The sequence below is a fragment of the Eutrigla gurnardus genome (genome assembly GCF_963514095.1).
Source record: "Eutrigla gurnardus genome assembly, chromosome: 14".
NCBI classification, from domain to species: Eukaryota; Metazoa; Chordata; class Actinopteri; order Perciformes; family Triglidae; genus Eutrigla; species Eutrigla gurnardus.
In genome coordinates, this window is record NC_139937.1 from 26,845,175 (window position 1) to 26,870,604 (window position 25,430).

General features: G+C 43.3%; 1 protein-coding gene across 2 annotated transcripts in view; it reads left to right on the forward strand.

The window, feature by feature from the left end:
- Positions 1 to 22,080, forward strand: part of bcam (basal cell adhesion molecule (Lutheran blood group)) — a 46,316-nt gene extending 24,236 nt beyond the window's left edge. Inside the window, exons 2-17 of one of the 2 annotated variants that reach the window (XM_084027259.1) lie at positions 4,668 to 4,792; positions 5,027 to 5,240; positions 6,832 to 6,905; positions 8,093 to 8,189; positions 8,290 to 8,472; positions 9,501 to 9,622; positions 9,735 to 9,876; positions 10,402 to 10,517; positions 11,716 to 11,857; positions 12,715 to 12,839; positions 13,516 to 13,657; positions 15,303 to 15,326; positions 15,951 to 15,983; positions 17,439 to 17,580; positions 18,349 to 18,448; positions 20,187 to 22,080. In XM_084027259.1, the coding sequence (XP_083883385.1) occupies positions 4,668 to 4,792; positions 5,027 to 5,240; positions 6,832 to 6,905; positions 8,093 to 8,189; positions 8,290 to 8,472; positions 9,501 to 9,622; positions 9,735 to 9,876; positions 10,402 to 10,517; positions 11,716 to 11,857; positions 12,715 to 12,839; positions 13,516 to 13,657; positions 15,303 to 15,326; positions 15,951 to 15,983; positions 17,439 to 17,580; positions 18,349 to 18,448; positions 20,187 to 20,189 (1,784 nt within the window). In that variant the 3' untranslated portion in view covers positions 20,190 to 22,080. The remainder of the gene's footprint in view (positions 1 to 4,667; positions 4,793 to 5,026; positions 5,241 to 6,831; positions 6,906 to 8,092; positions 8,190 to 8,289; positions 8,473 to 9,500; positions 9,623 to 9,734; positions 9,877 to 10,401; positions 10,518 to 11,715; positions 11,858 to 12,714; positions 12,840 to 13,515; positions 13,658 to 15,302; positions 15,327 to 15,950; positions 15,984 to 17,438; positions 17,581 to 18,348; positions 18,449 to 20,186) is intronic. The other variant, XM_084027260.1, reaches the window with a different exon arrangement.
- Positions 22,081 to 25,430: the final 3,350 nt, after the last annotated feature.

Sequence of the window (25,430 nt, forward strand, 5' to 3'; positions counted from 1 at the left end):
TTTGTAACAGCTGACCCTCTTGGGTACATTTCTGAGATGGATCGAGTTTGTCCGCTGAAATGAAACCTCGCCGAGCAAACTGAATTTCACGATGAGCGTCCCCGTCTAACGGGCGGACGAATGTGAGCGCTGAGTGGATGTGAAAGGCCAAAAGCAACGAGATCTGAGTGAGAGCATTAGTTGGTACCCGTTATCTGCGTGGGGGGAGGGGCTGCCACGCCCCACTGCCACGGCGATACTCGGGACCCCCCGGTGAGCCGGGCCCGTTGTGTCCGTGGCGATAGTAACCATCACAACATGGTGGGATTGGAGCCACATTTACACTCGTGGGCTTTTATAGCTCAATGACTTCAACGCCTGCAGACACCTAACAAAGTGTGTAACAGCAGTGGAATAGGATATTCATAACTACGTTTCTTATTAGTATACAACCTGAAACTTTTGTTTGTTTTCGTTACCTTAGAATGACCGTGACATTGGGATCTTCCTCACAGAGTCAGCTGTTTTGCACCGCCATGTTTCTGTAATAGCCAATAGAGAGAGACTTTCATGTGTTACATTACTTGAAGGCCACCGTAGTTCTCTGACACGCTTGGAAAGGGAGGGGTGAGCGGAGGGGTATTTTTTTTAATGCAATCTACAACCTCACCACAAAACCCTTCACACTCCTTTTCTCCACACAGCGTATGTATGCAGCTAGCACAGACATCATTGTGAACACACTGAAAGAGGTGCAGATAAAAATGAGGAAGTTGTTTTTTTCTTCAAATGACCTCGTGCTGAAGGTGACTCATCTCTTGTGACATTGAGGCTGTGTCTTCTGCAGCAGGACGCTGTTTGCTTTGCCAACACACTAATCCTGTTAGTGGCTACACACACACACACACACACACACCTTCTGACATTCCCCGTCCGTCGCGTCTGTCCTGTACTTTTTAGACCCGCCGACCAGATCAAGTCTTGGCACCGATGCAGGACTGTACACTCAATCTCCGTGACGCATGGCGATTGTAATCTTAACGCACTTCCCCTCTGCACCCTCATCGAGGTGTTTACAGTAGACTACATCAGGCCCAGTTACCCGGGACGTCCATTACTCTCAGCGGAGAGATGTTTGGGTTAGTGGGGAGGACACGCAGTGAAAGGAGCTCCATGGTGGCTTCAGAAATAGGCCATACTTATAGTCATGTAGGTGGATTTACACACACACACACTGTTCTTGTTCTTTCACTCCCCCTTTTTTTCTTAGTCCCTTTGTGCTTCGCCTTTTCCATCTTTCATTCTCTTTCTGTCTTTGGAACGCGCACATGTGCAGACGAGATGCGTGTGTGTGTGTGTGTGTGTGTGTGTGTGTGTGTGTGTGTGTGTGTGTGTGCGTGTGTGTGTGTGTTGGGTATTAAAGAATGCCGTTTGAGAATGAGGGATGAAAAGAGGAGAGTCAGAGAGAGAAAGAGGCTTCTGGTTTGATGTCCGAATACGACAGTAGGTGAGAGGGAGAACAAGAGAGGGGAGAGAGGGAGGGAGAGAGAGAGATCCAGCTGGTTCTGTTCATAATGAGGGGTGCTCACCGTGTGTGTGTGTGTGTGTGTGTGTGTGTGAGAGAGAGAGAGTATTAAAGATGGTTTCACATTAACTTTTCAGTAGATGTGGGATTGACACGAGACTCTGCAGACTTTTTTCTTTTTCTACAGACACTGTACTTAACCGGAGGTTTTGGGGGTGCTGCGGCTGCTCATAAATATCACATGCATTATAGATATATACTGTAAGAGAGTGTGTGTGTGTGTGTGTGTGTGTGTGTACAGGTCACAGTCTGACCGTCTAGTTCCCATCTGTCATTTTGCCCGGTCACGCACCTCATCACACACCACCTCACACACACTTTCCCTTTCTTTGGCGAAATCCGATTAGCTGGCCTGCGTCAGCTAATGAGACCCCCATGAAGTACGCCCCCCCCCAACCGCCCTCAGCTTCTCCCTCTCTCTCTCACACTGTGACAGCCAACAGCATGTGTTTCTAAACACACAAACACACTCGCACACAGCTCCAGAGTCCAGACTCTGATTGGACAGAGGCCTCCCCCTAATTATGCTTTAATTGTCCATCTCTGTCTCTCCAGCTGCCTCCATGTGTAAAACACAGAGCGGCAGCCCAACTGACCAAAATACAGCAGGAATGACACCCAAAGGGTGAGAGAGCAAGACGGACAGTTAAATCACTGCGCGGGGAAGAAAGACTTGGTTCAGCTGGACTCTGTCGAGCTCCATTTTACAGCACACATCATTGCTTTAACTGCCTCTCAGTAGCTGTTTTTACATGCAGTGCCTGGTGTCCCTGAGCAAGACACCTCACCCTAATTGCTCCTGACGAGCTGGCTGTCGCCCTGCGTGGTTGACTCCACCGTCGTTGTGTGAATGTGTGTATGAATGGGTGAATGTCAGTCATTCCTGTAAAGCTTTGGATAGAAGCGCTATATAAATGAGGCCCAAGCTGCTCTGAAAGTGAGGATTCAGCTATTTTAATCACACGTCATTATGTCTGGCCTGGAAAAAAAAAGGAAGTGCATGTGATAAGTGCTTTCAAGTAACGCCTAAAAGAACAAAACATAGTCGGCAGATGAATACATGATGACCACATGATCAACCACAAGATCACACGAGTTACTGATATGTCAGTTTTTCCATTTAATAGAAAAATAGATTCCAACCTTAAAGAGATTGTTTTCCCTCTTACCTGGAGTGCTATTTAGCAATGGAGATTGTTTTGAACTACCACCGCTCCTGTGTAACAGCTCATAAACAGGCCTGTGAAGTATCTGAGTCATTTTAGAAGTAGTGGATGTAGATTGTAATTTGGGGGTTTGTATGTCCCTTTAAAAGTGGACATTCTTGTGTCACTAAGTCACTTGATTTAAGGTGGCGTGCGTGCGAGTGTGTGCTTTTCCCACGCGGCACTTAGCGGGACCCTTAAATCCCGAGTTCCTGCCCCTAAAAGTGCAGCTCTCAGTTTACGCACACATTCTTGTCTCGTTTTGCTCGTCCAGCTTCGCCGTGTTTGTGTTGGCGGCGAAACAAGAGGAGGATTTTTTTTTTCTTCTTTCGGGGCTCCATCGCTCTTACAGACTCGGAACATGAGACTTCGGTTTGTAGAACTAATGATGTTCCACTTGAGAGCTGAGCTAATAGAAACGAGGGAGAGGGATGAAGATATACCAAAAGAGGATAAAAATAGAGACCAGGGAAGCGAAATCAAGAAGTGAGAGAATGGAGAGATCTTTTTTCCTCAAATGTCAACGCTTGGCTGACCCCTGACGTCCGTGTGCTTTGAGGGTCACGGTGAATCACGGCGTCTGACCTGGCTGGAATCTGTCTTCCTAACACTCGTAGTGTGTGTTTTTGACAGCTCTCCCTGTTATTTCCTCCATATGTTCTGCCTCGTTCCCTTTCATTCATCCCTCCCTCTCTCTTCCTTGCGGTGGAGTGATAACAAGGTGGCCGTCCTTCAGCACCTCTCATCTCTCTTTTGAGACATTTCCAGCAAACTCTCTTTCATCCCCCCGCCTGCATTTCTCTGCCCCCGTTATTAAAACCGGCCCCGTCAAACAAATATGATCCCAGAAGTCCGTCCCTCACCACTCTTCGCAAGTTCCTCCACAACAAATGAATAATTTAAGTGTAGATTTTGTAGTCCAGAAATCGATGACATGATTAATTCATGTTATCATACAGAGCATAGAACTGGCCTATTCATTAGCAACACATACGTCCAGAATATGAATATTCATTTGAGTGTGGAGCTCTGAGAGATTTCCGGGAGTGTTGTTTACTGCGTGGATCCATTATTAACTTTCTAAAAACAATATAGTTGCAAGTTTTCATGCATGCATATGAAAATTGCATTGACTATGAAATGTGCCGCAACATCATGGTAATTTAGGTTTTTTGATGGCATTGATTTGGCGGTTTAACCCCGATCACTTAACCGACATTGTGCTGCTGCCTTCATGTGTTGCTCTGCCAGGATTTATGACACTCTTGTGTGCTGCAGTGACTTCATTATCAGAAGTGGAGCTCCTTCCCTTCCTCCAGCTCTCCGTCCGTGCCCTGCCCTCTTTTCCCCGCCTCTACTCTCTCTAATGCAGCCTGCCCGTCACGCTGCTTCTCCATAGATAGAGTTAAGGAGTCATCGTGTTCACGTTCCCCAGCCGGAGCCAGTTTGGCTCCATTTTCTCTGTCCCATTGATATATGGGACCCTTTGTGCATCCTAATGTCTCTATTGAATGGAGAACACTGACAGTGACGAGGGCCCTCCAGCTTCCCCTCGGGGCCCTTAACAGTTTTTTACTGGGGTTCGGGATCCCCTCAAGGGAATACTGTTATTTTGTAACTCACGATCCTTTTCAACGAATGGCTGCTGTTGTCTGTTTGGTTTTTACAGCAGTTACAATGAAACATGCCCAAAACTTCCAGAAAAACTCTGCAAGCCACTTCTTTGCCATCAATCCATATATTTCACTTACATTTGAAGTTTTATTATTTTCTTCAGTTCCTATTTGAGGTGAAATATACAGTCCTGAACTTGTCTGCGTCTCTTTTCCGGTAACTGTAATTATATATTTAAAGATTACCGGTTTTTAATCATATTCTTTATTTCTTGTTCTCTGCAGTTTCTAGCGGCGCTGTGACCGTGAAGGTGGCTCCCAAAGTGGAGGTGTTGAAAGGAGAGACTGCCCAACTGCCCTGCACGCACACCGTCTCGCCAGCCAGCAACACCGTTGTGGAGTGGTACATTGTAAGTCATTTTGAGATGTTGACTTTCTTTATCCAAAGATTTTTAGACAGGAAAATACGTTTATTTGTCAGTGAAAGTTTTATCATATCCAGGTGTTAGAAATAGAAATTTGTGAAGGAGTGCACTGTGAAAAATGTATTTTTAGACATAGTATGTACTTACTGCCATCTTCCTCCTACTTCTATTACTCCTCCTCCCTTTTCTATACCTCCTTCTATCTCTCCATACATCCAGGAGGAGCATGGAACCAGGAAGCGCGTGGCTTTCTCCCAGGGCGGCGAAGGAAAAAGCGACGACGGCACCCCTCTCTCCGGGCGGGTCGCCATCGGAGAGGACTTCACCTTGACCATCACCTCGGTCCAGCCCTCCGACGAGCTCGTCTTCTACTGCCAGGTCACCACCGGCCCCGCCGGGGTCGGAGATGCTGCCACCAAGCTCCACGTCTTCTGTGAGTCCACCGGTGGCCTTTTTTTAAACGACCTCAACGTGACCTTTTCAGAGAGGACCCCCCCTCACTTCCCCATCAGTTGTTTATGACTTGATTTGTTACTGTCACTGCCACTAAAGCTTTAAGCTTTAATCAGATCTGCGTGTGTGTTCATGCATACTTTCAATTAGAAGTGGTTTAATTGTATCTAATGCATTTTGCAGACTGCACATACCAACTCCATGGAAAACCTCTTCATAGAAGCTCCATACAGTTTCTTAGTGTGTGATTTGTCACAGTCATGTGACGAGAATGGAGCAGACTTAACTCATATTATTTATTTTTTATCATGTGGAAGATTTAAAACCCCTTTTCCAATGTTTGTGGTAACCAATTTCCTTTGATAAGTTCCCCGGAGGTCAATTAACAACAATCTAATCACTCTTGACACAATTGATGAATAGTCCAATCACACCTGTCATGTCTCATATATCTCACCTTAATAACGGTCCAGATTTATCATCGTGGCTCCGAGGGGCCGAGCCCTCACAGTGGGCCGCCGTGTCCTTTCGCTCTTCCCCTCAGCAGGCATCCATCATGCTTTTAGCAGTTAGTGGCCTCGCCGAAATGAATACCAATCATTTGCATTTTAGATTGGACTGATCAATCACTCTAAAGAGGGAGAGTTTGTGTTAGAAGAATAGCAAAACTCTCCTTCTTTTAGCTCCCACTTGAAAAAAACCAAGTTAACCATTAACATGGATTCACTCGGAGTCGCTGAGGTTTTAAAGCAATTTCATAATATAAGCTATTAATTGTGAAGAGGCCAGTTAGACAATACCTCAACGCAGTGCTACTTAAGAAAGGGCCTTTTTAGATGTGCTTAACGCCGGCGGTCGTAAGAAACCAGCGATTAGTCTGTGCCCACATTTGACCACTAGCCTCAGCGGGGGATGAATTATAGTGTTTCTCTCCTGAGTTATGAGGTCTTCGGAGCATTAGCAGTGGTAGCCTGGGTTCACACTTTCTCTCCCGGTGGAGAGTAAACAGTGTGTGTGCTGAGAAAAAAATACACCACAGGAGAATAGAAAACAGCAAATACCTTCATGTCTTCGTGCGTCTTTTAATTCTCTTAACATACATGCATTATTGAATGCAACAAAAAATGTTTAGTTGGGACCGCAGAACCAAGTTTTATTCCTAATTGTACGTCTAAATGACTGCGTGTGCATACGGCCGCCGGTACGCAGGAAAGGGATCAGCCAAGGACTTCGGTGACAAAAAAGGACTCAAAACAAAGAATGAAGCGAGTGAGATCGAGAGAGGAATACCCATCTACTGTTTATTCTTATAAGCCGCTAACAGCTGCAGGCAGCGATAAGATGACCTTGCATGTGAACAAGTGAGCTTGTGAATAAAAGCAGGGAAGCAAGAGGGAATACTTACACCTGTGGCTGTATGTGTGTGAGCCAGAGAGGAGGGGGGGGCGTTGTTATTTGACCCTTATCAACTCATGTGAACCAGGTCACACTGGAATAATGCGAAGCAGGATATTTACAGCTCGACTTGATTAACAGGGCCCCCCCGTCCACTTTATTTTTTTCTATCTCAGTTGCCCCTGAGAAGCCAGAACTCAAGAGGCCATCAAGTCAGGCCATTTCTGTGGGAGAGACTACAAGCTCTGAGGTGCGTGAGCCATTTCAATAATTGTTTGTGCGTCCTTGTGTGTCTCTGATTGCATATAAAACACTGAAAATACACATATGTGACCAGCCGCGGCAAAACCAGGAACAAGTCGGCCTTGGGGCATTTTGAGTTATTCACAGATTCTGAAAGTGTAGTTTCTAAGCTTTCCAATGATGTCTAACACATGGAAATCCAAAGTTGGGGCCATTTGAATGCATGCTTCTCTGAAAACCGTTCACTGAGAAAACTGGCCTGAAAGAATTGCAAATCACCCCTCACCTCACCTGGCCAGAAAGGAAACACAGTCAATTCAAGCAATGCCAACAGGCCTTGGCACATTACTGTTAAATCAGATGCCCACATTCCGAGCCAACAACCTCCCATTACAGCTTAGTTTCGATGTGCATACCTTTAAAACGACAGTACTGAGCTAGCTTAGCTAGCTGAGCAAAGTAGATAACTTGGATGTTAACAGAAACTCACCCCATAAGAAACTGAAACGTATTCCTGCAAACTTCGTTGGCTCCGATGAAATAAGAGGTCCGGGCGGACTTTCTTTTCGTCTGCGGCTTTTTGGTGGATGCAGTCATCTCCGACGTAACTACTGTAGGTCCGTTTGCTCTCTTTTGGCAGCTAAAGAATCCATCCGTGTGCTGTACGTAAGCTCTTGAGAAAGTTTGTCGCTACATGGATGTCTTCCAAGGAGAGAGTTCTCCTTTCTTCTTCCGTAGCATTTGCAGTCAAAGGATTTCCTCGTTTTCGCTGTTTTTATCCCGTTGAAAAGTTACCGTAGACGTCTGATATCTTCAACTCCAGCTGATCTGCTGCGCTGAATAAGTAGCCATGTGTTTCTCTTCTAACGTGAATGGCCAACGGTGATCAGTATAGAAATGAACTGCATCGCCGTACACGGCCCTGTAGGGACACAGATAAGGGACGATTTTTATCCAAAACTACAAATACAAAATGTATACTTTTACGGCAACCAATACTGTTATCTGAAACATGGATCGGCTTCTTCATGATCTCAACTTGCATATTCTGCAAAAAAACGAAAATCACAAATTTTGAAAAAAAAAAAGCTTATTTCGTCTTTTATTCAAAGTCCCACCCGACTTGCCGTGGCGGGTCACAAATGTAGTCGACTTTTTGATGAGCCCCTCCTTTTATATGTCCACGTGCATCAGATCGGTACCTGCGTGACGATGAATGGACATCCCCAGCCAAGAATCATCTGGTTCAAAGATGACCAGCCCCTGCCCGAGGTCAAGGACAGAAAAGAGAGTACGTGTCATCGTGGTTGTTAGAATAATTCAAATGTCACAGTGCTCGTGCAAAAACCCACCAGGGGATAACCGGTGTGCTTCCTCCCCTCATCTGCCAGAGAACAGCATGAGTTCCTCAGTGGTGAAGGAGGCCTCCGGTCTCTTCACTCTCAGGAGCACCCTGTACATGCAGCCCACAAAGGCCGACAAGGACTCTCTGTTCCAGTGCACCGTGGAGTACAGCATGCCGGGGAACCAGATCAGCCAGAAGAAGTCCGACACCATCACCATCAACCTCAACTGTGAGTGCTTTTGATTCATGAGCTTTACAGCTGCTGTTGGTGCAGCCGGTCACCAGGCTACCTGTTTCCCCCCGTCTCCAGTCTGTATGCTAAGCTATGTAGCTGCTGGCTGTACAGACTGGACAGACATGAGAGAGGTATTGATTTTCATGCTTCATCTGCTACTTTAATGCTAATTTGATTCCACCACGCACATTTAACGGAGAGGGCCTAAGAGAAGCGTGGAATAGGCTTAACTGTGGCTTCAAAGTGGGCTAAACTTCAGAGTAAGTAGCTTTGTGCTTGCAAAAACGTAATAATAAGTAATAACAGCACCATTACATCATCGTTCAAGCCACTAAAGAAGAGGCTCCTTACAATGTTTACTAGTTGCAGCATGCTACTTTTTGCTAATTAGCAATAATAACAAAGTTTTGCACGTATGTAGTCATAATCCAAAATATTTGAAGAATTGAAATTTGAGGATGCTGGTGATTTAAAAAGTCAGTGACTACAATTAATCCTGACGGGAACATGAACATCGATTCAAAGTTCATGGAAACCCAATAGTTTAGTTTCACTAAAAGCCAAAATGTCAACATGCTGATGGCGTTGGAGGAAAAGTCAGCAGGTTGTCAAGTTATTAGGATTTATCCTGTAAGGACCTTAAATGTTTGTGCAATCCATCCAATAGTTGTTGAGATATTTCCAATTCAAATGAATGAATCTTTTTGTTTATTCTCCCTGTCTTCCATCCACATGTTTCTTTTACTTTTTCAAAAACTAACATTTGCCCTTTGAAATAAGACATTGTCAACAAACAGCCATAAGCGTTGAATGCATTTCTTTTCCTCCTGCTAAACACGGCGGTGGAATTTAATATTCGTCTGTGGAGGAATGATCGGGCGAGGAAAGAGGAAGCAGTGGGAAAGAAAAATCCCCTCTGGAATGCATTTCACGTCTCTTGATTGATGGCATACTGTAGAATGGTGTAAATGTATCCAAAGGAGGAATTTTCACCTGTTGCATATCTGTCCATGTCCGTCTAGATCCCTCTGAGAAAGCAACCTTTTCCCTACTGAGCTCCGGTCCGGTCAAAGAGGGCGACGCGGTGACCATGAAGTGTGAGACCGACGGCAACCCTCAGCCCGAGTTCGACTTCAGTAAAGATGTGCGTGTGCATTCCAGAAAGAGCTTCTTGTGGTTGTTTTTCTGCCCCTGTGTGTTCCACCTTTTCATAAAAAAGTGATAATCTGTGTTAATCCCCGTCCTTTCACCTTCAGGGAAAAGCCATCGCCGGGCAGGGTGGTCTCCTGATGCTCAAATCCGTCAAGCGCACGGACGGCGGCGTGTACATGTGCACCGCCATGGACTTCGACAACCTGGACGCTGACCTGAGTGGAACCATCACCCTCACCGTCAACTGTGAGTCACACACACACACACACACACACACACACACACACACACAACTGCATGAAGTAAACACACAACAACACAAGAACAATCCTCCTCCTGTTGGTGCAGCTTCCCCTGCAGTAAGCCCTTCTCTTCCTCAGTAAATCAAAGAATTAAAAAGGTTAAGAGTGGAAAGAGCTTTTAATGGGATCCTTTCAGGAGGGCGACATCCAATTCCAATTTTCACAGTTCATCTGTTACTTGTAATGTTATCCCAACTACGCTCCCTAATTTGATTTTATCGCACACATTAAGCAGATATAGCCCCGAAATAGCATGGAATAGGCTTAACTTTGGTTTGCAAATGGGCTTAACTTCAGAGTAGCTTTGTACTTCCAAAATAAAATAATAATAGATATTCTGCGGTGGATTTAACACTCTTATTACATGGTTGTTTAAAGTGATGAGAAGCCCCTCGATTTCAAGTGGCACTTGGAAGGCCTCGGGTTTCACACGTCTTCCTCCCTCTCTCTCCGCTTTGCTCTCCGCCAGACATCGACCCGATGAGCGTGATCCCTGCACAACCTCAGGTCGTCATGCTTGGAGACAAGGTGGAGTGGCAGTGCAAGACCAAGGCCTCCGCCGCGCACACTGTTCAGTGGAAAAAGGTGCGTTCCTCCCCTTTCTCTACTCACTCTCACGCATGGTGTTACTTCTAGGAATACAGAGCTGTTGACAGAATGATATCAGAGCATTCCTACGTACGTCTGTAAAAACACGTCCTTGCTGGAGCTCCATATTTGGACAAATGTACGGATCCCGGTTCAGCTTCGATGCACAAAGCTACATTTTCTTTATTGGATGGGACAACATTTCATAATGTGGCGCATACAGCACACAGACGCGGGTGCACAGCTGGCGTACAGCACCACAGCCTGGATCAGACAGGTGTGGCCTTGCCACACAAGCTGCATTGTGTTGTGTCCAATAGCAGCAACTGTTGCACTCGGTGTGAACACAACTACGTATTGTTCGTTATTCAATAAAGTATCATACACTAAGAACATCTTATATAATTCATCATAAACCCTCGATTTGAAAAGGCAAGTTCAGTCCATGTTATGTATAATTTATGCCAGATAACTTCATTTTATGTTAAAATGTCAACATGCTTGAAAGGCCATGAGTTTGACACGTTCATAGTAGTAACAGGTTAATACATAATTAAAACAAATTGGAGTTTGTGTGCTCTGTGTGTAGCAGGCTAAATGTGGTAGTTAATAGCAACGAAACAGAATACATGTGTTTTCTACAGTAAACATAGCAATGAAATACAGTTTCTAACCACTAATCAGCATTGCAGCACCGTTGTGTTTTTGGTATGTTGGTATGCATCTGCTCTCCTCCACTTGTTATGTGCACAATGTTCCTCCTGCCTTGAGCCCTGTTGTTGTAGCCTGTGTATCCATTCTTGTGTCTCCCGTGTTGGGAAAAGAAGAAATGTCCCGGACTGCCGGTTTTCTGGGTAGAGGACGTGTTTGTTCTGCGTAAGAAGGTTTTTTCTGCGACGAGAAGTTGAGAGATATTGCAAGAGGCGGGCTCATCAAGCAAGACAAGACTGTTATCTCAGTGTGGAACAGTGTGTGTGTGTGTGTGTGTGTGTGTGTGTGTGTGTGTGTGTGTGTGTGTGAGAGAGAGAGAGGTTTCTACTGCTGCTTTCCCAGCACAGCAGCACACCTGCAAACAAGATATTCACAACGGTGTTCTCCTCTCACATCCACACGGAGAATGAAAGGAAGAATTTGAGGGCTGGTGATGTGTCTGCAGTTGGTTTTATTTCTGTGTGTGTGTGTGTTTTCCCTCCAGGGCACTGAGGTGCTCTCACAGGACGGCACGCTGTCAATACAAGATGTTTCCTACGATAAAGCTGGAGAGTACATGTGTGTTGGAGCTATGCCATCTGTGCCAGGACTGACAGCCCAGACTAGTGTCAACCTCAACGTCAAAGGTAACACACACACACACACACACACACACACACACACACAATCTGCCTACGAAAGGAAAACCAACAAAACTGTGTTTGGACAGGACGATTCCAATCACATCTTTTAGATATATGAGGTCTATGAAATAAATAGCACCTTAATAATCTATTGTAAACAGAGTACTAATTTATTTTCTAAATTGGCCACCCTATGCCACACACACACACACACACACACACACACAATAATACCAAGGGTATGTGTGTTAGGGTGTGCTGGCTATTGTTTCAGTCAGAGGAAGGAAGCCGTATGCTTCATGGATGCGAGTGTGATGAGGTGTGGCTTCCTACTCTGTTGATGATTTAGTTTCAGTATGGGATGGACCCGTTTAAAAATATCATACAAGGATCATCTTTTTGTTCTTAACGCAACATAAACATTATGCCATTTGCTCAGTTCCAATTAATTTAACGTTAGAAGTTCTCATTTTCAGCTTCAGACCGCTTCAGAATGTATAAACATGATTAATTGGATGAATACGCTGCTGAAAGTTATCTCCACTCATTGATTTATGGAGAAACATTATCAGCACATTAGCAGGCTTTCCCAGCATGCATTGTTTCGAGTCTTAACTCCTCCAGACGCCTTTTTATGTTGTTTGTAGTCTAAATTGTTTCTTTTCATAATAATTAAAACATTATAAACCACAATAAATGTTATATATATAAGGCAACCTTGATGACTAGTTGTTCAACTTAAGGTCAGTTACCTAATTCTGCTATTATTTTAACCAGCTTAGTGTGATTTACAGTGTGTGTACGTGTGTTTGTTGCCTGGAGCCAAAGTTCCCCCGGTTCACCGTCTCCCCCCTTTCCAGGAAAGCCCATGATCGAGACTCCCGCCGCTGCAGAGGTGGGGAAGGAAGGAGACATGGTGACTCTGAAGTGTTCGGCCTACGGCTCTCCTGCCCCTCAGTTCACCTGGAAGCCCTCAGGAAAAGAGGTACGAATGTAGAAACGACGGCGTGAGATAAAAATACAATCACCTGCTGTAGTGTGCGATTTACAGGAAACACACTTAGTAAGGAGATGTAATCGCTGCCTTCCTGGAAGTCAAATTATAAACGCAGAAGTTAAGATGCTTTTCAAACAAACTATAGCACTATCAGCGGTTTTTATTTGGGGCGTTTTAATATGTGAGGCATGATTTTTCATAACATCTGAAGATCTTCGTGGGCTGGTTTTTAAGTTTTCAAAAGCAAAAAGAAGGAAAAGAAACGGCTCGCGGGACTATGGAAAGTAATATTTCATATTGATGTGACAGTTGAAAAGAAAATCCCACACTGAGAAACTAACAGGGGAATACGGCTTCATGACTGAAATATTACATCAAACAAAGTAACAAAATGAGATCAAACTTTCATAATCCTTCTGAAAAATGTGATCATTATGGAAGCAGATAATGATTAATGTGCGATCAAAGAGGAGATATATTTGAACTTGCACCGCTGACCATTTTTTGAGACCAGATATGGATATGTAAATGAGAATTATGAGAGGAAATATGGATATAAATCATCGCTAGTGTGCAAAATCATATGAAGTGTGATTATTAACAGCGGGGGATAAATGACACACATGTCATCATGTAATGCATCATGTCTTCTCTCTCCTGCCAGTCGGTGTCAGTGGAAGGTAACAGAGTGGTGAGCGCCGTGACCCTGCAAGCCACGGCCGAGGTCATGAAGGACGGCGTGACCTGCGAGGTCTCCAACGAGCACGGAACAGATAGCAAGACCTTCGTGGTATCTCTCCCAAGAGGTCAGTTGGAGACGCGTTATCTCCCTCCCTCCCTCCTTCCTCACCCTTCGTTTCGTCCTCGCCGCCATGTTTTGATATTCAGCTGTGATACACAGATTTGTTTTTCTTCAAGCAATTATTTTGACATTTATTCCTTTAAACATTTATTGTACATTATGTATTATAATACATGCAATATTGATGTATATTTAATATGAATAAACAAATTTAAATAATATAGATTTTAAATTAATATTTAAACTAGGGCCGGGACTCGATTAAAAAAAAAATCGTATTAATTAGAGGCTTTGTTATTAATTAATCGAAATCAATCGCATTTTAATCGCATATAAATATTTGACCTGAGAACAGTGAGTAATTTTCTTCACATGGATTTTTAGTATACCATTGAATAATGACTGAATACATAAGCTTAAGCAACAAAATATTGTTTATTTTTGTTCAACCAAGTCCAACAGACCAGTGCATTTTTTGCCATTAAGTGTAGCAATAGCATATTTAGAAATGTAGTACATTTCAGAAATTCAGGTAGCCTATAGGTAGGTAGACCTCCTGTAAACTATAACACTTTGTTTTTTTAAGTAAAACACAATACTTTCAAGTACATTCAGAACATTGGAAACCCTGACTATTAGAAAACATCTCTCTGTTGGCGAGGGTTAACCCTCTGACGCTAGCTAGCACGCTAGCGTCCATCATCCAGTGAGAAACGTTGCAAAAATAAGTACGATTAAAATGCGTCAATTTTTTTAACTGTTAATGTTTGTGTAATTAATTAATCTTAATTAACGCGTTAAAGTCCCGGCCCTAATTTAAACATATTTGTTGAGGTGATTTGACAACTTTTTGCTTCATCTTTGGAGTAAATTTAGATTTTGCTGCACCACCTTACCCTTTTTTTTAAAGTCTAGTTATAATCAGAGGTGGGTGCTAACGAGTTTTATTGGCTCTAACAGTACTTTTACACGAGTACAGTGTTTGTCTACTCTCTTAATTACATTTACATTTACATTTAGGTCATTTAGCAGACGCTTTTGTCCAAAGCGACTTACAATAAGTACATTTGTCAAAAGAAGGAAACAAAGAAACCACAACGTATCATTGCCGATAAAGTAAGAGATAAAAATAGAACAAGTGTTAGGTCCTCATCTGAGTAAAGTAGTACTTCAAGAGCAACAGTGCTATAGGTAAGGGTTCTTTTTTTTTTTTTAATTAAATGGACATTCACTACATTAAAACAAGCGGCACCACACAAACCAGTTTTTACGTAGCGATTAGTTGCCACTAAACAAGCGTTAGCTGGCTAACAAATGAGTGATTGGTAAAAGAAATGTGAAATATGGTCCCTAAAACCGAACCTGACACTTTCATAATGAAGTTCAATTAGTTTGCCCCCTTAAAACTTTCATTCAGTCAGGCTACGGCTTGTGCTATGCTAATGGACTTCCTGTTTGGCCGATTCTGTAGTCGATTGCTTTTGACTGGATGGTGCGACGGGTGTTTCCCAGCAACCGATGACTTGTTCTTACTTCCTCAGAACTTCAGACACAATCTTATCACTGGATTCACGATCTTATCGCTGGAGACTAAACCTGTAACCTGCAGACTAAACCTCCTTTCTTCTTCTTCTCCTCTTTTCTTGCAGCAATTGACAACTCAGCCGACAGAGGTAGAGCCTTCTCCCTTCTCCTCTTCCTCTCCTCCCTTCTTCTCTCAGGACTCTTTATTGTACAGACCCTGTAATTTAGATCCCCCCCACCACCCTCCCTGCCCATCCACCCACCTTCTCTTGCCCCGGCCCCTTCATCACACACACACACACACACACACTACACTACACTACACACACACACACACACACACACACACACACACCTCCCTCTGCTGTACTGTAATCTTGTATATTAGCCCTCTTGCTACTGAACACTGTGGATATTGTATATTGTTATTCTTCTTCTCTTGTCACCTTTGTATGATGTCTGTCCTATATTTTGTGGATGCTACTACAACTTTTTTGTGGCCCCTTGGGGACAATAAAGGAATCTATTCTATTCTATTCCTTCCTTTCCTCTCTTTGTCTCTTCACTGCGTCTCCTTTTTTTTGGTCAGCTCTTCTTTCCTACTTGCCCTCGTTTTTTCCTTTATCGCCGCTTTTCTTCCACCCGCCGGGGTGCTGTGTGTGTGTGTTTGTGTGTGTGTGTAGGATTGTAACCTTAGTTCTGTGTGTGTGTGTGTTTTGTGGTTGTTGCTTTGCTTTGCTATTTGGGACTGAGAAACTCTCTTTCTCTCAAAGTGCTGCTCTCTGGAAACCCTGTACTTAAGTCAGGTCTGTATCGCTAACCCTATTGACAATGTGTATGGCGTTTGTCTCGAACTGTAAGTCACTGTGCGTATTGATGTGCGTGTGCACACACAGTATTCATGCGTTTGTGTTTACAAAGACCTAATGTGTTTGTGTATCCGTACTTGTATTACTGTAGCTGAGAGGACAAACCTTAAATTAGGGAGGTACACGGCCTAGTTGTCCAGAAGTTAAACAATCATTTATGTGGGAATTCAGAAAATGTCAGAAAAATGCCTGATATTGTCTTCTACGTTGATGTCATCAGACCCTACTGTTACATTACGTTTATTGGAAATGTTCCCGATGTCCTGATATAAGAAAATAATCTACCGTTGCTCCGCTTTGCCCTTCATTTTCTAGATCAGGACATCATGCATGCTTGTTTATAACACGGCAACTTATCATAGTTTAAAAAAGAGATGCTCACATTTGCATCCAGTTCTCAAGTTTTATTTTGCCGTTAATTTAATTGAACTCAGTGTTGAAGTGGCTTTAGCCACAGAGAAGAGCCGCAGTACTGTCACCATCACTTAAGTACACCTTGTGCATTGATTTTGACTGTTTGACTGTTTAACCTAAGGTAAGATTTTAAAGGGATAGTTCCTGGAAGTCTTGTCGGCACTGTGAAGTTGCCAGGCAACCAGCGGAGATTCCAGGAAGTCACTGCTCAACATCAATACACGATCCATCCCATAACCCCACTGTTAAACCATTAAACAAATAAGATATGATGTGTTCATTCATGAGCTTTTGAGGGTGCTGGTAGGCAGATTTTTTTAACCCTGTGACAGAGCCAGGCTAGCTGTTCCCTCTGTTTCCATGCTAAGCTAAGCTAAACATCACCTGGCTGCAGCTTATTATTTAACAGATTTCTTGGCAAGGAAGCAACTTGTTGAGCGTCTCCTTTAAGCCAGCCAATCAAAAAAAAAAAAAAAAAAAACATTCAACGTCAAATCTGATAAAGTAGTTGTAGCATTGTGTCCTCGCAAGTATAGTAATACAAGTGTAGGTGGATGGGTGAGTATGTTCCGTGTTGTGTTCTGTGAGTAAACAGGTCCCGTTTTTGGGTCCCATCCCTTTTCAGTCATTGCATTCAAAAGGTAGGCTAACCCCACATCCCACCCCTCCTCTCTACCCACCCACCCATCCATTGTCTTCATCTGGACACCCATCCTCTCTCTCTCTCTCCACCCTCCCCTCCCCTCCACCTCTCCTCCCCCTCCCGTGGTACCCATGAATTAAATTACTTTCCTCCCCTCGCCCCCCTCTCTTCTACCCAACGAATCAAACACCACCTCCCCCCCCTCTTTCTACCGCTGCCCCAAAATCAAAACACCTTCGTCTTCATCCCACCTCCTCCACTGTGATCAATCCCCCACCCCCCTCCACCACCCCACCACCCCTCCCTCCATGTGTCCCTCCATTGCGGCGCTGTAGCTGACAAGCAGCAGGGAGGCTCCAGCGGCGTGGTGATAGCCGTGGTGGTGTGTGTTCTGCTGCTGCTGCTGATGGTGGCTCTCATCTACTTCCTGAACAAGAAGAGCAAGCTGCCCTGCAGCAAGAAGGACAAGAAGGAAGTGTGAGTAGACGAGAGGGGGGGATAAGGGGGTGTAATTGCCTCATGTGACTCGGTAATCACTAAACTGTTGGATGCTCTCTGTGAAAACACTGTGATGATAAAAGAAGTAAAGCACGTTCCAGTTCGTATGCCAACAATATTTTTACAAATTAAGTTAATAAAAAGAGAAAAAATGTTCTATCAATAAATGGATGAATAATTCCAATAGAAATAAAAATCAGAGGTCTGCACTTTCTGAGAAATTAGGAGCCTCTTATGGGGGAAAACAACCCATTTCTCTCCCCGTCGGAGTTAGTTGATGTATAACAGAGCTGCTAATAGTCCTGATTGCACCACTGCTTTTCATTATGCTCAGCAACATGCTGCCTTTCTCCCATCTCACAAAGAAGACATCGTTTAATACAAGAAACTTCCTCAGACAAAAATTAAATCAGAAAAAAATTTGTTGCAATTATATGATAATCAACCTCAAAAATCTGATTTCTCAATTGTATATTTTTTGTGTCTGATTTGAGTGTTTTCATATCAATATGCAGATTAAAGTGACAATTTGGAAGTCTCTACTGGTAAATAATCCTCTTTGTTATCTTTTAGTCTGATTTGGTTGGAAGAGCAGTTTTATCGTATCATAAAATATAGCACTCTCTGAAGCGGCGATTGGTGCTTCGGTCATGTCTGCATCCTTCAGTTGCACAAAGCGAGTACTCAAGGTAAACAATCCGTCCTTTCATTGCATTTATCTCCGCCGCTCTCTCTCTCTCTCTGCAGGGCCAGCGGAGAGGTGAACAACGACATCGTGGTGGAGATGAAGACCGACAAGGCCAACGAAGAGGCCGGTCTCCTCAACAAGAAGCCGTCCACAGAACAGGTGAGGCCAAACGGACGCGTATCGGGGATTCGTGATGCTGCAGACTGTGTAAGAACAAGGACTCTTCAGCTAGTAAGGACAGTACAGTGGATCATAACAAAGCCATTCGTGATCTGAATGAGGCTTCTCGTATAAAAGGAGTTTATGTGAGTCACTGGTCAGATCTGTGAGATGTTTCTGGGGGGAGATTTGGTTCAACTTGGTGGGTGAAATGTAGTTAACCCTCATGATGTCCTCATATTCTGTATCCCTCCGCCGTCACTAAACCCCCCAAAATAAAGCAGCTTATTTCAATGAAGAAGCAACTTGTCATTCACAACAAATTGTGTGAATACCTGAGTTTTGCCTCTTCACATGGCACAAAGACTGCATTTATTCAGGTGACACTCATTTCTATGACCCTGTCAATTGTATTATTTTTACTGTATAGGTTGTGAGCAATATTTGTATAGTATTTCTATAGCCTATAGTAGCAGAAAAGTGCAAAAGGGCATGATGAATGCATTTTTATTTATCCCAATAATTCAGATTTTTATTTTTTATTTTTTTTAACCAGCTTACATGGAAATATAAATAAGGGCATCAAATTCCAAGTTGAAAAAATAGATTTTTTCTCTGCTGTTAAACACAGTGGCGGATCATTTTGACCCGGACAACAGGAGGCTTAAACAAAGCACATTCCAATTATTTTGGGGTGTAGATGTGATCAATTGCAACTCAAAGGCAGCATAAATATTCCTCTGATTCATTTTGACAGTTATGTGGACGTAAACGTGTCGACGCACATCCTTCATAGCGATCCGTTCGACTTGAACACGAGCTTTTCCAGGCAGCAGAAATACCTCCAGACGCATCAGTCACGCTGACTGAGAGTCAGTTTGAAGTTCAGAGAGAAGAGGTCTGAGAACGCTGCAGCTCCGATGATGGAGTGCGACAGCTGTACAGACTCATCTGAAAACGCCATCTTAAATGTAGCACATTTCATCACCAAATGTATGGCGGCGGCATATTTGACGGTGATGTAAAAGCCGGTTTAAGTGAGCCTGGTTTTCCTTTTCTCGCAGTAGAACTGTGTGACATGGGAGAACCGCGGGGGGGGACCGCAGACACGTCCGCTGCTTGCTTTCAAAGCGGATGTAACCAGGAGATGGAAAAGTCGTGAAATAATTATCACCCCGTGAGCTGCAGCCACACAGATTTATTTAGGAGAATGTATCGAGTACGCCAAGAGCTTGCAATTCCAGCGTTTGGAGAAAGAAATATTCTGTAACGTCTACATCTCCCCTAGTTCCATGTCAGCGCTCTGATAAAGGTGTGAAATCCCCCCGAGTACGTTTAGAAGTGGTACATTCTTGATTTGAAACACAATTTATAATTTACAATGAATATGTCCTGCAGCTGTTAGAGGAAAACACATTGTAGGATACAGTTTTATATGGCATGTGAATATGAAATATTTTTTATGTAATTATTACAATGCTACTGAACTCTAAAAGACTGTCAGTTAGTAAGCACTTGATAAATCATGTAAATTAAATTGTAGAAGGATTACTCTTCATTCAGTTTGCTTCGGGGCACGTTTGAAGTATGAATGTATTTATTTTCAATTTGTTTTTAAAGAATAATGTGTCAGACTCACGATTACAGTATTTTTTATCATTATTAAGCACATATCCATCTGTAACGATGGCACATTGGTCAAATTTATATGTTTTTTGTGTGTTTTCCTCTCTGACAGTGATGAAAGAAGACAATGGAAGCGATCGATGGAGGGATGAAGGGAAGGAGGGGAACCATTACGAAGACAACAGGGCTCATTTTTATTCACTACACAAGACTGTGGGGGGCAACAACGTGGACTCGGGTTTATGTTTGGGGATCTCGGGTTTGGCATTGATCGGTTATGCTTGTTTTATAACCTGGAGTAGCCCTTTTTTTTTTTTTTTTTGGACACTCCATCCATAGATGCTGTCGCCAGTTTAAACCCCACTGGATGACATTATTCTTATCAGATCTTCTTCTTGATTCTTCCTCACCAATCACATCTTCGGTCGACTCCGCTGCAGAAGAGAGACAAGACCCGAAAACACAGTGGCACAATCTTTCTCATCTGCCCCAAATGAAACCACAAAAATGCCATTAAGCCACCGTGAGTGTGTGTGTGTGTGTGTGTGTGTGTGTGTGTGTGTCTGCATGCAGGTGTAACACTGAACGTTTATTCTGCCCTGGAGTCTGCACTTAAATCCTCTGCTCTCTGCTGGGTGTACTGGGAAACATTATCACACTGGGCCATTCTGCTTTCATTCACTTCAATAACAAGCGCTGATTTACGCTCCCAACATCAAATCCCTCGGGCCGAGCGTTTGGCACGCCGGCTGCAACATTTCCTCTCAAAGAAGCTCCGTGTTTGCTTTAGTGTTTGTTTTAATTGCATTGTTTTGCCACCTTTGAATGTTTTTTTGTTTTCTCTCTCTCTCCGCCAATATCCCTAATTAGCTTTCCGTAGAAGCGGCCCGGGAATTTAATAACGCCGGTCCCTTTCTCGCAAATGGTTTGCCTTTAAAAAAAATCAGCTACAAACGCAGCCAAAACAAGCAAGCTATTAAAGTTGTACAAATTTGTTTTTTTTTGCCATTTCCAGCATACTTGTATATTATGTTTGTTTCGTCAATTTTTCACGTTGCTCTCTTTGGAATTCAAATACTACTTTTAACCTGTCTATTAAGCAGGCTGTGTACTGTGCTTGATGTGGAGTTCAAAGTGTCCGTGGTTACTTTAAGCCGCCGGCCCCCGGGGAACATAATTACTACCATTTCCTGCTCAGAAGAGCCCAATTATCGCCAGCTTTCTCTGTAAAATTGGTGTGAATTTGACGCAAATGGTTGACAATCTCCGAATGTGGATTGCTGTGTTGTTGTTGATGGCAAAATTGGGGTGCTAGTCACAGATTTACCTGTTGGGATAAATCACTGGTGCAGGTTCACTCTGGAAGGTGTGGGGGGGTTCGGGGGTCGTTGCTAAGAGTATGTGATGTTTTATGTTTTACCAAATGGAAGAGTTTTTGAGTATCATGGCGGGAGTGTTTCTATGTTTAGGTACGCGGCGTTTCTGTTCCTCAGGCTGGAGAGGTTCGGCAGCAGGTCGACACGCCCTTTTACTCTGTTGTACACTGGAACCCATGGCCTTGACTTTTAAAAGAACCTCAAACCACTATCTATGTCTGTCTACTGATCTCGCCATATTGACTGTTAGAAAGCCTGTGATGGCAGGCGAAGATAAAGTGAACTTGGAGCGTCTTCTTCTTCTTTTTTATTGTTTTATATAAAAATATTGTGGTGTAAAAGTTTTTTTTAGAAAGGGGGATTCTTAACTTTGGAACTACTGAGTTTTCTTTTTTCCCATGCTTTTTCACTCGCTCTGAGAGAGGAGAGAAATGTTGTTTTTTTATTTAGGAGGGTTCTTTTTTAGGAGATATTCTCAGTGCTTTACTTCTCTCTCTCTCTCTCTCTCTACTGTATACTGTATATTTTGTGGTACGCTGTCGTGACCCCTGTGTTGATGTCCTTTTTCATTTTTGTTCCAGCTGTGTAGAATTTATAATGAAAGAAAACTCAAGAAAACCAACCACAACACTACATTCTCTGTGTTTTTATTCCCATCTTTGCAACCGGCAGTTTGTGAAAACACTTTTGTGATCTATATTTTTTTAGCGTTATCACAAATGGGAACTAAATTGTTTTGAAATTCACTGTGTATGCTTTTTTTTTTTAGATAAACAACATATGAGAACAAGAAAACGTGTGCCTGGCCTTATAATAACTCTTTTAAACGGTGTAACATCTTCTCTAAATTCTTGACACACCAGACTCGAAAGCAGATCAGAAATCGAATAGCTTTTGATGTAATTTATCCATGTTTTTTTCTTCCCACTAAATGACATCTAAATGGATTCCTAGCTAGCACCAAGGTTTAATCTCTTTGATATAACTGGCAATATGTAAATTCTCTCCCCCTCCCCCTCATTGATTGATGCCATGATTTGTTGTGACAGAAAAAAAAATTCAGGAAGCTCATGTTTCTGCATCGACTCCATGATGCATCGTCCTTGCTTTCAAGTCCAGAAATGCCTTGAAATGAAACCATCCATCATCAGCAAAAATTGCCGTGCGGCTTTATACATTGATCAGTACGAGTTATTAGGATGACTCATATCAATAGCAGCTATGATCGTAATGGACTGTTTTGGAAAATTCATGTTTATAAAAACCAAACGTTAATCAGGAGGCTGGGTGAAGAGATTCCTAATATGAGACATGAGAATCTCCCCTCCCTCTTACATAATAGTGCTCTAACCTTGCACCACCACCATGCATATACACAGGATGCTCTGGGCCTATCAGTGCTGCCCCCCCCCCCCCCCCCTCTCCGCCTTCCATTAGGAAATTAAAAGTCTCCCATCAATGTGACCCCGAGAAATTGATCTGAACTCCGAATACAAAGCAGCAAGGACTTTTAGTGAGCTGTAAGAGCGAACCAGCAATAAAGGGGATTTATGGAAATTGTAAATAACAATGTGTCAGAGCCCCCCCCCCAGCTGAAGTGATTGACGTGAGGATGCATGTCAGCATCTCTGGGGGGTTTCGGACTCTTAAACTTTGGTCAAACATTTGCACTTTCAGATGAAGGAAATGCATTTCTTCCTAGATTCTTACATAAAGGCATGTAGAATGCATTAATATAATTCATAAAAAAAATATGTACATTTAATTAATTAATTAAACATATATATGCCAGTCAATCCATATTTGTGCCAATTTTGAAAGTCATATAATCCAAGTATGAAAAGCAGCATTGGTAATTATAAAAATATTTATAAGAACATTATTTAAAGAGAGCCAGTGTGGCCACAAGGAGCAGGAAAGTGCTAATTAAATTTGCCTTAATTTCCCAAGATTTTCTGTGAACAGTTGCCATAAAGACCCCCGACGACCTGATGACCTGCCTCAAACTACAACACCACAAACAACCAGGTAAGAGAGGTTTCCTTTCTGATAAAACATTAAAATGTTATTAAAAAGTTACCTGGAAAATGAAATCATTTGAAAAAGCAAATGCATTACTTTACCAATCAACAACAAAAGGAATTAATCATTGCTCATTATTTTCATTTGGTTTCACATTTTAAGAAATAAAAAAAATGAGACATTGTAGTTTTACGGGCAGCCATTTTGGAGGTATTACCTGACCATCACCTGCTAGCTTAGCACCTAGCGCTGCACACTACAGAGGTTTGCTAACATTAGCCACCATATCATACCGTTCTTCAAGGCCAAGTAAAGCTGTAGCAGAGTGAATTTAGAAAGAGCCTCTTTTATTGCTCAATCTTCCACTTTTTAAAGTGCAATATTTAAGACGTTTAAAATAATAATAATAACCAGACTTAAAGTGTGCGATGTGGATGAAGAGCATGTCGAGTAAGCGTTTGTGTATCTCGCTGTATCGGTGTGATTTGTGAGAGGATCAGTGCTTTTCAGTCGTGCTAACAATGAGGCGGATTACTGTCATCCCTCCCAGTGTCCTTCCTTTCCTCCTCCTCCTCCTCCTCCTCCTCCTCCTCCTCCTCCTCCTCCCGCTGTGAGTTTTCCTGCTGGGTTTAGTTACAGTAGCTTTAAACTGATTTAGCCATTTTGTGTAGGCCTATTGAGGGATGACCGCCGCTGTCTGTCCCCTCGGCCTGCTCGACCCGGATCTGATGGCTACTCAGTAGCGCTTGGCTCGGATTCAGCCCAGTATCACACACACACACACACACACACACGGTAATAGACACACTACTCTTCATGCAGCGCTGTAGGAACCGGGTTGAACAAGGCTCCGGTGGCAGCCTCGCTGCCAATATGTGCTCCATCATTCTACATAATTAGCACACACACCCGCCAAGAGCAATGAGGCAAGAAGAAGTTGGAGTGTAGATATTAATAGAGGGCCGCTTGTATTAAGGGAGGAAGGTAAGGAAGACGATAATTGATGGAGAGAATTAAAAGAGTGGAGAAGAAAAAAGGGGGTAAAGTGTGGATATGGATTTAAAGGCAGGATGGGGAGGGAGGCAGTGCAGGAGGAGTTACTGTCAGGATGACAGGAAGTAGTGATGGGTGTCGTAAATCTGCATTTAAACAAATATGGAGGATTAAAAACGGAGAGGGAGGGAGGGAGGGAGGGAGGGAGGTAAAGAGTGAAGGTGTACAGCAGAGACAGAGAGGTGGACGGAGATAAGAATGAAAGAGCGCTTGTGTGATAAATGTGTTTATCTCCCTCGGTCCTGTGGTTTAATATCCTGTGTGGCTCCAATGCATCGACTGTTTGGGTGTGATTATGAGAGACAGAAGGGAGAGACTGTGTGTGTGTGTGTGTGTGTGTGTGTGTGTTACACCTGCCTGAGTGACACTGCATTTATTTGCTGAATCTCTGATTTGTGTCTCGCAGCGAGGAAGATTTGTTTCATTGATTGTATCTGTGAGTGTGCTATTAAACTGAGTGGCGGTCGATTCCCTCCAGCCGCCACCTGAAGCTTTCGGCAACGCGAGGCCCCCCGTGACCTTTAAGTCACAGCTGCGTGAGCTTTAATTTGAACTGGTTAGGCTTACTTTTTGTGGCGTCTGAAGGAATGAGAGGCGAATACAACAGAGGCAGATAAGAGCGTGAAAGCCACTAGAAATATGTTGCGTTGGTGTTGTGGGAGAATGTGATGGGAGTTAATGGTGTCATGTGGTGTGTGTGAGTTATTCAAGGGGGTCAAAGGTCACTTAAATTGTCCCAGACAGGCTGAGGTCAAGTCGAAGATTCGGTTAAACCATTAAAAACACAACATCAGTACTATTTTTAAGCAGAACCGTTGAAATGTTTGAGTCCAGAATGCTGCTGGGGGGGATTATGCTTAGGGCACCAAAATGGCTAGCAGCGGTGCTGGTAACAGTGGAATAAA